Genomic DNA, 11,551 nt, shown 5'->3' with positions numbered 1-11,551 from the left:
GGGTCGCGGGGTGGGAAAGCGGGCCTAAGAACGCCCCTGAGTGCTGATTGGCCCCTGTGGACGAGGGGCGGGACAGCGAGGTATTCACGGGGGCCGGGCTCCAAGGCGCAGGGCGGCCTGATACCAGGTACCCGGCTCCCAGCTCCTGGGTCCCACGACGTTCTCTCGTGTTCCCGAGCCCTGACCAGTCCCTCCATCTCAGAAATCTTAATGGCCCTCTTTTACTCTGGTGACAAAGATGGGGAAACTCAATGAGACTCCAGTCTCCCTGTTTCTCTGCGCCTGTGCTCTTTTCTGAGTCACATTTTGGCCAAGAGGAAAACAGCTTAATTGTGGACTTGGAAACTTCTCCCTCCAGAAAAACCCTTGAGTGTGATAGGAAGAGATATTGAGCTCAGGAGACCAAGATACCAGACGCGAGTGGGAGCCTCCCCCTAGTTGGCAACTATGGAAATCATTTAACCTCTTGGGTTTCCTCCTTTGTGAAATGACAACGTGCTAGTACCAACAGTCCCCGTTTGCTGTGAGGATTATGAAAGCCAATTTATGTAGCAGTACTTCATAAAATACTGAAGGAAAAAATTTTTTTCCATGTTGCAAAGTGAGTAACAAAATTACATAGCACTGAAGAAGCCACATTCATCTTTAACCTGTCATACTGTGAGATTCTGCTTCAGGATGCTCCTCAGGGACTCAGGGATTCTTTCATGAGACACCATCACCACTTGTCTGTACCATGTTTCCTTTTAGAATACCTTCGTGATAACTCCTGAGTGCTGACTACATGCCAGGACTTAGTGTTTGGTGCCCAACGTCACACTTAATCCCTAGGAGAGGGTCCTAACAAAGTTTAACTTGGCCGATTTCACAAAATTTGCAGAAGATACTGCTTCCAGGAACATTCCCATCACACCATAGAATCATGACGTGAACGTGCAGGACCAAAAGTGAAGCGAAGATGATTTTGGGCTGGGCGCAGCAGCTCAGGTCTGTAATCCTAGCACTTTGGGAGGCTGTGGCGGGCAGATCACTTGAGATCAGAAGTTTGAGACCAGCCTGGCCCATATGGCAAAACCCTGTCTCTATTAAAAATAGAAAAAATTAGCCGGACATGGTGGCACGTGCCTTGTAGAAATTACAGTGTAGAAACTGCAGCTACTAGGGAGGCTGAGGCAGGAGAATCGCTTGAACCCAGGAGGCAAAGGTTGCAGTGAGCCAAGATTGCGCCACTGCACTCCAGCCTGGGACAGAGCAAGACTCCTTAAAAAAAAAAAAAAAAAAGAGAGATTTTGGCACGAGAATGTAGACAGAAACTAGTTGGTTGTAAAACTTAAGAACTCAGTTCTCACTCAAATTGGGAGCTTGCTGTCAAAAATATACTAGATTATGCATCATAGTTATGAAAACATTAATACTTCGTTTTGACGTTTTTGTATCATAGCTGCCAAAACATTTTGATCTTTTTTTTTTTTTTTTTTTTTTAAACTTGAGACAGGGTTTCTCTACGTTGTTCAGGCTGGTCTCGAACTCCTGGGCTCAAGTGATCCACCTGCCTCAGCCACCCAAAGTGCTGGTATTACAGGCATGAGCCACTGTACTGGGCCTTGCAACTTTTCTTTTTTTTGAGATGGAGTTTCACTCTTGTGGCCCAGACAGGAGTGCAATGGTGCAATCTCGGCTCACTGCAACCTCCACCTGCGGGGTTCAAGTGATTTTCCTACTGCAGCCTCCTGAGTAGCTGGGATTATAGGCACGCGCTACCACGCCCAGCTACTTTTTGTATCTTTAGTAGAGACGGGGTTTCATCATGTTGGTCAGGATGGTCTCAATCTCTTGACCTCGTGATCCGCCCGCCTCGGCCTCCCAAAGTGCTGGGATTACAGGTGTGAGCCACCGCGCCCGGACTGATGAACTAAAGACTGACATACTGAGAACAGTAGAGTCACTTTTTTTTTTGAGACAGAGTACCGCTCTGCTACCCAGGCTGGAGTGCAGTGACGCGACCTTGACTCACCTTAGCCTCCATCTCCCGGGTTCAAGTGAATCTCCTGCCTCAGCCTCCCAAGTAGCTGGGACTACAGGTACACGCCCCCATACCTGGCTCATTTTTGTATTTTTAGTAGAGAAAGGGTTTCACCGTGTTGGCCAGGCTAGTCTCGAACTCCTGACCTCAGGTGATCTACGCATCTCGGCCTCCCATAGTGCTGGAAGTACAGGTATGAGCCACTGCACCCCGCCAAAGTCATTTTCACATAATCAGAGTATGCACTGAAAAATGCAGACATTGCATAGCTACATCAGTTATTAAATGGAACTATGAAGTTGTGACGTTTGAGGCGTAATTTTATTCTTACTTTATATATATATATATATATTTATTTTTTGAGACAGTTTCGCTCGCCGCCCAGGCTGGAGTGCAATGGCGCAACTTCTGCTCACTGCAACCTCCACCTCCCAGGTTCAAGAAATTCTCCTTCCTCAGCCTCCCAAATAGCTGGGACTATAGGCATGCACCACCACCCCCAGCTAACTTTTGTATTTTTTTGTAGAGACGGGGTTTCACCATGTTGGCCAGGCTGGTCTCGAACTCCTGACCTCAAGTGATCCGCCCCGCCTTGGCCTCCCAAAGTGTTGGGATTAAAGGCATGAGCCACTGTGCCCAGCTGAGACATAATTTTAAAAAATTATAACTTAGTTGAGCACAGTGGCTCATGTCTGTAATCCCAGTACTTTGGGAGGCCAAGGCAGGAGGATTATTTGAAACCAGGAGTTCCAGACCAGCCTGGACAACAAAGTTAAGACCTCATTGCTGTTAAAAACAAAAACAGATGGTCATGGTGGTGCATGCCTGCAGTCACTTTTACTTGGGAGGCTGAGGTAGGAGGATTGCTTGAGCCCAGGGGTCAAGGCTGTAGTGAGCTGTGATCGCATCACTGCACTCCGGTGTGGGTTACAGAGAAAGATTCTGTTTCAAAAAACCTAAGGACTGAATTTTTGGCTGATTTTTTCATTCTAAACAAATATCCACTTGTGTGTCCAATTTGGTGTTCATAATTACATTATTTTCCTTAAAGAGGGTCCTTTGAATTATATAAGCATCACATCCCTTGACACTACATAAAGTATATATTTAGGGCCATTCTGTATACACCCATGCTATAAGAATTAAGGAATCTAGCTAGTACTTGCCATTTCATGTATGTTGCTTTTACACTGGCTTAAGTATGGTCAGGTTACTTACCCTGCAATCTAAAAATGTCCCAGAGATGTGTGAGAGTGAACTACTTAATTATGTATTAGAGTCCTAGATTTTCAGAGCACCATAGACATTTATATTAGTTCTACTTACCTCCTGGCTTCTTAGAGCCATCATTTTAAAATTGGGATTTCACCAAACATCAAAATTTTTAGTTTACTGCTAAACGACTTTATAGAAGACCATAAACTCCCACTTCCACCAGCACTAGACAAAAGGTCTCACGGAAAAACTGCCAACTTGACAGGCATACTATTTACATTTGCTTTTTAAAGCTCAACAGTTATTCACTGTTGTTCCCTATTTACCTTAGGGTATTTTCCTCCCCAAACTGCATGAGCTGTATTAAGTACCTTATATACTGGTTGTAAATACTGGCACATATTGAACTTTTTAGAATTACTGTGCTATAATTTTATTTTTTTTGAGACGGAGTCTCGCTCTGTTGCCCAGGCTGGAGTGCAGTGGCCAGATCTCAGCTCACTGCAAGCTCCACCTCCCGGGTTCACGCCATTCTCCTGCCTCAGCCTCCTGAGTAGCTGGGACTACAGGCGCCGCCATCTCACCCGGCTAATTTTTTGTGGTTTTTTAGTAGAGACGGGGTTTCACCGTGTTAGCCAGGATGGTCTCGATCTCCTGACCTCGTGATTCGCCTGTCTCGGCCTCCCAAAGTGCTGGGATTACAGGCTTCAGCCACCACGCCCGGCTATAATACATTTACTTGGTTTATTCTTGCCCTTATTTGGGGGCTTGTCATGTACTTCAATTATGCTGTGTCCCTTACTGTTAGGAAGAAACCCCCTGGATGTACACATCAGCACATCAAGTGTGTGACTTCCTTATTTAACCAACCTTATTCAAATGTACATTTTAGTTGTTTTCAGTTCCTTAAACAATTCTGCAAGAATCAACCTGGTACACAGGCAGCACAGTATAGAGTTTGGGAGGAAGCCCTTTGAAGCCACAAATCTCTGTATTCAAGAATTTCAGCTTTACAAATAATCAGCTGTGTTACCTGGGCAATTTACTTATTAAGTGCTTCAGTTTCCTTATCTATAAAATTGTAAAGTGGTGCTAACAGTATCTACCCTTATGGTCATTATTAGAATTGATCCAGGCCGGGTATCCAGGCCGGGTGCGGTGGCTCAATCCTGTAATCCCAGCACTTTGGGAGGCCGAGACGGGCGGATCACAAGGTCAGGAGATCGAGACCATCCTGGCTAACACGGTGAAACCGTCTCTACTAAAAAATACAGAAAACTAGCTGGGCGAGGTGGCGGGTGACTGCAGTCCCAGCTACTCGGGAGGCTGAGGCAGGAGAATGGCGTGAACCCGGGAGGCGGAGCTTGCAGTGAGCTGAGATACAGCCACTGCACTCCAGCCTGGGCGACAGAGCAAGACTCCGTCTCAAAAAACAAAAACAAAACAGAATTGATCCAATACTTACAAACGGGAAACAGGGTTTGGCACAAACACTACTTACCTGTGCCTACTCAAGTACATTAATTTTAGTCATTAGCAAATCTCTAAAATGAAATTATTTCTCCTTTATCTTATCATACTAGTATTTCCTAGTATGGTAGACTGCTAGGTGTCACCCCAAGTCTTTCCCGTTTCTACTGTAAGTTTTTTCTTGAGCACATGACCACACAGTTACAGATGACAAACTGGCTTTTGCTGCAGCTAAACATAGCCTCAACACACAAACTGACCAATGGGATATTAGAAGTAATAAAATGTTAACTTCATGTATTAGCTTCAGTATCTCAGCATGTTTCCCAGACCCCCTTCTCCTACTTCCTCAATTGGAGGATGAGCACCAGAGCAAACAACTTTGGACCTAGAAATGGAAGCTACCTTCCATGTATGGCAGAATGCCTGCCTCTGAACAGCTACCCAAAATAAAGTACCCGTTTTTTAGGGGTTCTTGTTTGCAGCACTTAGTCTGCAGCCTAATATACCTAGTAAATAACTTAAGATGAGTACCAGAGACACAAATAGAACCATATGCTACAAGAAAGGCAGGGGTGGGGGGGTGGGGGAATCAGTATCTAGTTTTTGTTTTTTGAGGCAGTGTTTCACCATCTCAGCTCACTGCAACCTCCGCCTCCCAGATTCAAGTGATTCTCCTGCCTCAGCCTCCCGAGTAGCTGGGATTACGGGTGCCCAACACCATGCCTGGCTAAATTTTTTTTTTTTTTTGAGATGGAGTCTTGCTATGTCACCCAGGCTGGAGTGCAGTGGCATGATCTCGGCTCACTGCAAGCTCTGCCTCCTGGGTTCACGCCATTCTCCTGCCTCAGCCTCCCAAGTAGCTGGGACTACAGGCGCCCACTACAACGCCTGGCTAGTTTTTTTTGTATTTTTAGTGGAGACAGGGTTTCACCATGTTGGCCAGGATGGTCTTGATCTCTTGACCTCGTGATCTGCCTGCCTTGGCCTCCCAAAGTGCTGGGATTACAGGAGTAAGCCACCACGCCCAGCAATTTTTGTATTTTTTAGTAGAGACAGGATTTCGCCATGTTGCCCAGGCTGGTCTCAAATTCCTGATCTGCCTGCCTCGGCCTCCCAAAGTGTTGGTATTACAGGCGTGAGCCACCGCACCTGCCCAGTATCTAGTTTGAAACCGTATTTTTTAATATAGCTAGAAACATAACTATATTTTTAAGCAGAAAAAAACTTCCTTCTGATAGCATCATTAGTAAAAACATTTCTAGTTCAGAATATTGAGTTGAAAATTAAGAATGTATATTATGGAATTTAAAAATCTAAAAGCACAGGACACATTTTCAGAAGAGGAATTTTACTTTTACCCACTTATGGTAATATTTGCAATATTAGAATATAATTAGGTTAAATAAATCAAATAAGGAATCCAGAAGAAACTGTTCTTGAGTTAAGCCAAGTACGCACTGGCAATTTTGAGAAAGGAGAACTCTACACATTAAGAAAAAGAACACACAAGCTCAAATGCAAGTTTATATGGTGAGTGTTTTTAAAGGATTTAAGAAGCATGCTCCATCAGCATAATAGCTTTGTCTCATTTATGTAACAGATGCATTTCTGTCTGCTTGTGTACAGCAAAGGGTTAGAACCTGAATAAACTTATTTATGATTTTAGAAATGTACTCCATAGAATTTACTTCACTGCTCCTACCACTGATTCTTCAAATAAACAAAGTACAGAAGGTCTTATCCCTTGAAAATGTTTTTAAACACTAGCACTTTAAATTGAAACACTGGTAGAAACGTAGCAATGTCAGGTACAATGCCTATACTTAGTCTTATTTAAAATAAGAATTGAATGCACAACAGAAAATTTATCATTTTCTTTATCATCGGAGGGGAGGGAAAGAAAGCAAGCAGAGGTGGGGGTATGGTTACACTATTTAAGAGCTGAATACAAAGACAATGAGTCTTTCATAGTCTCAACAACTCCACAATAAGTAACTGTGGATTATCTTTTATAATTCACACTGGATCAAAAAAATTGGTTCCTCTGTGTGTATCAATTTAATTCAAACCATATTATCTTCAGAATACAAAGATGAATACTACAAGATAAACTCTAACTGCAATAAGTATTTTCTAAGTAGAAGACCAAACACCAAAGGGAATCCCTCTTTCCAATGTCTTCTGATATGGCAAGATTTTGCCAGAACGGAAGTCTAACACTTAAATAAGCATTCTCTTGGCCAAGTAAGAAACTACAGTTGTTGTGGGTATTACCCTACAATTACCATATGTATTACATATTAAATTAACTCAGCATTAAATATGCTTGTATAATTATGTTGTTAATGATGATAGCAGTGATGATGCTGGTGGAAAAAGCCTGTCTTTAGCCCAAGAAAAGTAAGGGAGAAAAATGTAACAAGCAGAAAACAAACACAGAGTTGGGCAATTTTTGACTAGTAAAGAGAATTTTAAGCGTAGAAATATAAAAAGAAAAGTATTCTCTTATTTCCCTTATGTGGAAATAATATGAAACACTTATTAGATACACTGGACAAGAAGAGAACTAAGTACTTCAACTCTACTGCAGCATTACAAAAAAAATCATCCCTTCACCACAGTGTAAGATTTAAGAGCAACCTGCCCAAGGACGCATGTTACATAAAACACAGCAAGACTGCTGCTGCCCTGCTAAGTACTTCCAATCCCTACCCAGGTCCTACTGAAATACGGGTGGTCCCAATTAGTTTTATTGAAATAAATCTTTAAAGAAAAAGATAAAGTATTTTAAAAGACAAGTCAAAATGCATCAGGAACCACATATCCAACACAAACTGTATCCTCAAATGAGTTATGTTTGCCTTGCACTAATAACTTTTATTTCACTCAAATTAGAGCAATAATCTTCCATACATATCTTCCCTGCCCAATTCAAAGAAAAAAAATCCAAAATGATTAAAAAAAAAAAAAGAATTAACAGACCCTTTAAATTTGTTTTAAATATTTTGAATATTTAAAAAGTGTTTAAAGTTTGTAATTCCTAGTAGGAAAACATTATCTGAATGAATACCCTAATGGCAAACGACTGTAAAATGCTTCAGCTGAATTTGGGGGAGAGGGGTAGGGATTATCTTCAAAGCACCCCAGCTCTCTTGATGAGAAGGTCAGAGGTACACACTGGTTTGTATTATTGCGACATCCATAAGGTGATCTAGGTTGCTTTTCCTTCAGCAAGGGCTTTATTTATCAGAAGGGCATTACGCTTGACCTCCAAATTTGGCTGACAATTTACTGATGAGATTCATAACCTTTGGGTTGCTCTGGTATTTTGACATATTTGCTGGGTTCTGAGCCACATCCTGGAAGGCCACCATAACTTCTGGATCCTGAAAATAAAGGGTTTGTTAGTATTTAAAAAGTATCCTACTGGGTCAATAAGTTTATTATCCTAAATTCCATCTCTTATTTAGACCTATCATTTGGTCATAGTTAAGTTAAACAGGGTTTAGACAAGTGCTTGAAGTATCAAAATCAAGCTGAATTATGTCATTTGAACTATATGATGAAAAAAGCACAATTGTGATACAAAGAAAAGGACAACTGGATATAATTGCCAATTATTACTAAATATTTCCTAGTTTTAAAAATTTACTCACTCTGCATAAAGAAAATGTCACTCCTGCATAATTAGCTACTTGATAACTATAAAAAATAGCTACAAGAGTAACCTCTGTCTCCACACAGAATTGTGAAATAATTGCCTTAATGATACAAAGTCAAAAGTTCTTCTTCCAAGCTGGGTGCGGTGGCTCACGCCTGTAATCCCAGCTCTCAGGGAGGCAGAGGCGGGAGGATAGCTTGAGCCCAGGAGTTTGAGACCTGCCTGGGTAATATAGCGAGACCCCGTTCTCCACAAAAAGGAAAAAAAAAAAAAAAAAAAAAAGACAAAGTTCTTCTTCCAAGTCTTACCTGCATGGCTGCAAGAACCTCTGGATCACTAAGAATTTCATTGAGTCCAGGCATTCCAGCCATTCCAGGCATGGCCCCTCCCATTCCAGGCATTCCTCCAGGAAAACTACCAGGCATTCCCCCAGGAAAGCCACCTGTAATGAAAAATGAATAGACACTAATCATACTCCCAAATATTCTGAACACAGTGCTTCATCCACAAAGAGCACAGGTTCAATGAATAAGGGTGCCACTAAACACAAAGTCGTCTGAAGAGTTTGAAAATTCTAATCAGACTGACACAAGACACAAGTTATAAAACAAGGCTGTAAATCTCACTTTGCTACCTCTTGGATCAGCATTTTTCTAGTAATAACAGTTTTTTATTTTTGTCTGTCTTGAGACAGAGTCCTGCTCTGTCACCCAGGCTAGAGTGCATTGGTGCCATCTTGGCTGACTCCAACCTCTGCCTCTCGGGTTTAAGCAATTCTCCTGCCTCAGTCTCCCAAGTAGATGAGACTACAGGCGCGCACCACCACACCTAAGTTTTGTATTTTTAGTAGAGACGGGGTTTCATCACGTTGGCCGGGCCACTCTCGAACTCCTGACCCAGGTGATCTGCCTGCTTCAACCTCCCAAAGTGCTGGGATTACCAGTGTGAGCCACCGTGCTCAGCAACTGTTCTCTAGTAATAACACTGTTAAAAAAAGACTAATCTCACCTTAAAAACAAAGAGTCATCTAACAGTTCCTTAGATTATAAAGTTAGTCATTTTGATCATCTTTCAACTTTCCATTCTTGAATATTTGTTTCAATTTAAAATTGATTCATATGAGTTTAGTTTAGGTTTTTGTTTCAATTATACTCATCTGGCATAGATCTTCCTTCAGTTAAGGACTACTTTAAAGGCTTATTTATTTGTTGATTTTTCATTTCCATCTCCAATAAAATAAAAATTATCTGAAAGTTAAACTGGAAACCTGCATTTTTAACAAGAAATCCTAGTGCTTCTTTACAGAGAACAATGCTCCAGCAAAAAGGATTTTATCCTCCCAGTATAATTTGTTAGATTATAAACCCAAATAATCTACTCTGTTCTTCAATATCACAAACCTGTATGTCTACTGAAGATATTCTAAAATTACAATAAATAATACAGAGAAAGATAACATTAATGCATTCTACAAAGGGTCACTATAAGTAAAGCCATTTTAAAGAAGGAAACACATGATAAAGTCATTTCTACCTGCCTCAACAGTAATTAAAACATGGCCATTAATAACTAACAACCACAGATGAAGAAATCTAAGGGGACCAAAAAACATCTTCTAGCTTCTCTTGCTGCCCCTACTTACCCCAATGCTTTGAAAAATTAGTGCCTACCCATAACAAAATTACTGACCCAAGGCTTGTCAATCTAAATAAAATGTACATAACAGAAAATTATCTCTAGTACTAGCCCAACATTAGCAGTCACTTTCTAAAACAAAGGTATCTGACAGTAAGATTATTTATATTTTAAATAGGATGTAAACTATGAGCTAAATTTAATTTCTTGCTTTTTCTTCAAACATCAGGTCATCCTCAGTATTTGTTCTAGGTTTGAATTCTGTTGCTGTGCACTAGATTTTCTAGTCTCACATCATGCAACTAAGTTCTAACCAGTGACATATAAGCATAAACAGCCTCTAAAAACTTTCCTTAAGAGAAAGCTAGTTACCATTGAACAACTGGAGACAGCTGTTTAAAAAACAAAAAATTAAGTCTTGTCCTAGTCTTTATATAAATTCCACACTGTCGTAATCAGGAAGTACTCAATAAATCTTCTGCGTGCCTTTTCCGTCTCTTCTATCTCAGTGTTAGTCCTGTCCTCTGGTATTCAAAGATTTGCCTCACTAGCAATTTCTGATCACATTTGAAAGAAAAAGAATAATATGCTATTTTTACACTGGACTCAAAACATCATTTTTATGCCTAATAATTCCACCATTTCTTTTACCTAGGTTCTTCATGAATATCACTGTATAAGAGAACAAAATTAGAACATCACTTTATAATAAATATTGAGTATTATATTAAAATATCACTGTATAATAGAACAAGTTTTAACTTTTCTTTAAATATACCTGGAAAAGAGCCATACTGAGCTCCTGACTGTCGTCTGGCTTCTTCCTCCTTTGATACAAAAGGAAATAAATCATATAATAAAAGAAGAAATAAGTGCTGTCCATTCAACCTGTCCATGCAAGACCATGAAAAAATTGTAAAATAACCTAGTAGATGGCAATACTGAACTAAAGGATATACCCCATACCCACTCCAACATTTTTTCCAACTGGATTTTCAGTGGGCATTATTCTCTGTAATAATTTCAAGTGTTTTACTTCTACTCTGGAAACAAACCTGGAAAACAATTTACAGTACTAATATGAAAATTCTAAATTCATCCTGGTTTTAAAACACCTACAGGGAAGGACATGGCTAGATTACCAAGACTACCATGACTTTTGTTTCCTAGGTACATCTTTTCCATACTCTCCCTACATAATACAAATGTATATTTATTGATTTGTTTTTGCTGCTTTTCAAAAGAGAAAATGAATGAAAAATAAATTTCCCTCACATGTAGTTATAAAATTATCGAGGATATATATTACTTCTAAATATCAAGGAGATAAATTACTTTTAAAGATTATAAACTATAACCTTAAAATCAAGTATTGATGCTTAATATTAAATGGACTAAAAATTAGAATGTAACGAGTTATATAATACAGCCTTACGTTCTTTCATTCAGTTAGAAATAAGTAGATGAATTATTGTTATTTTTTAAAGAGACAGCATCACACGATGTTGCCCAGGCTAGTCTTGAACTCCCACCTCAGTGAAACT

The 11,551-nt window shown here is 40.2% G+C and overlaps 1 protein-coding gene across 1 annotated transcript in view; it reads right to left on the bottom strand.

Annotated features, from left to right (window-relative positions):
* Positions 1-6,042: 6,042 nt before the first annotated feature.
* ST13 (ST13 Hsp70 interacting protein) overlaps positions 6,043-11,551 on the bottom strand; it is a 37,168-nt gene continuing 31,659 nt past the window's right edge. The window contains exons 10-12 of the mRNA XM_033233840.1: positions 10,786-10,834; positions 8,681-8,814; positions 6,043-8,097 (exon numbers count right to left, since the gene is read on the bottom strand). Of these exons, the coding sequence (XP_033089731.1) occupies positions 7,969-8,097; positions 8,681-8,814; positions 10,786-10,834 (312 nt within the window). The 3' untranslated portion in view covers positions 6,043-7,968. The remainder of the gene's footprint in view (positions 8,098-8,680; positions 8,815-10,785; positions 10,835-11,551) is intronic.

This window comes from Trachypithecus francoisi, unplaced genomic scaffold (assembly GCF_009764315.1).
Source record: "Trachypithecus francoisi isolate TF-2019V2 unplaced genomic scaffold, Tfra_2.0 Lachesis_group14, whole genome shotgun sequence".
In the NCBI taxonomy this organism is placed as follows: domain Eukaryota; kingdom Metazoa; phylum Chordata; class Mammalia; order Primates; family Cercopithecidae; genus Trachypithecus; species Trachypithecus francoisi.
This window is presented reverse-complemented; position numbering and strand designations above follow the sequence as displayed.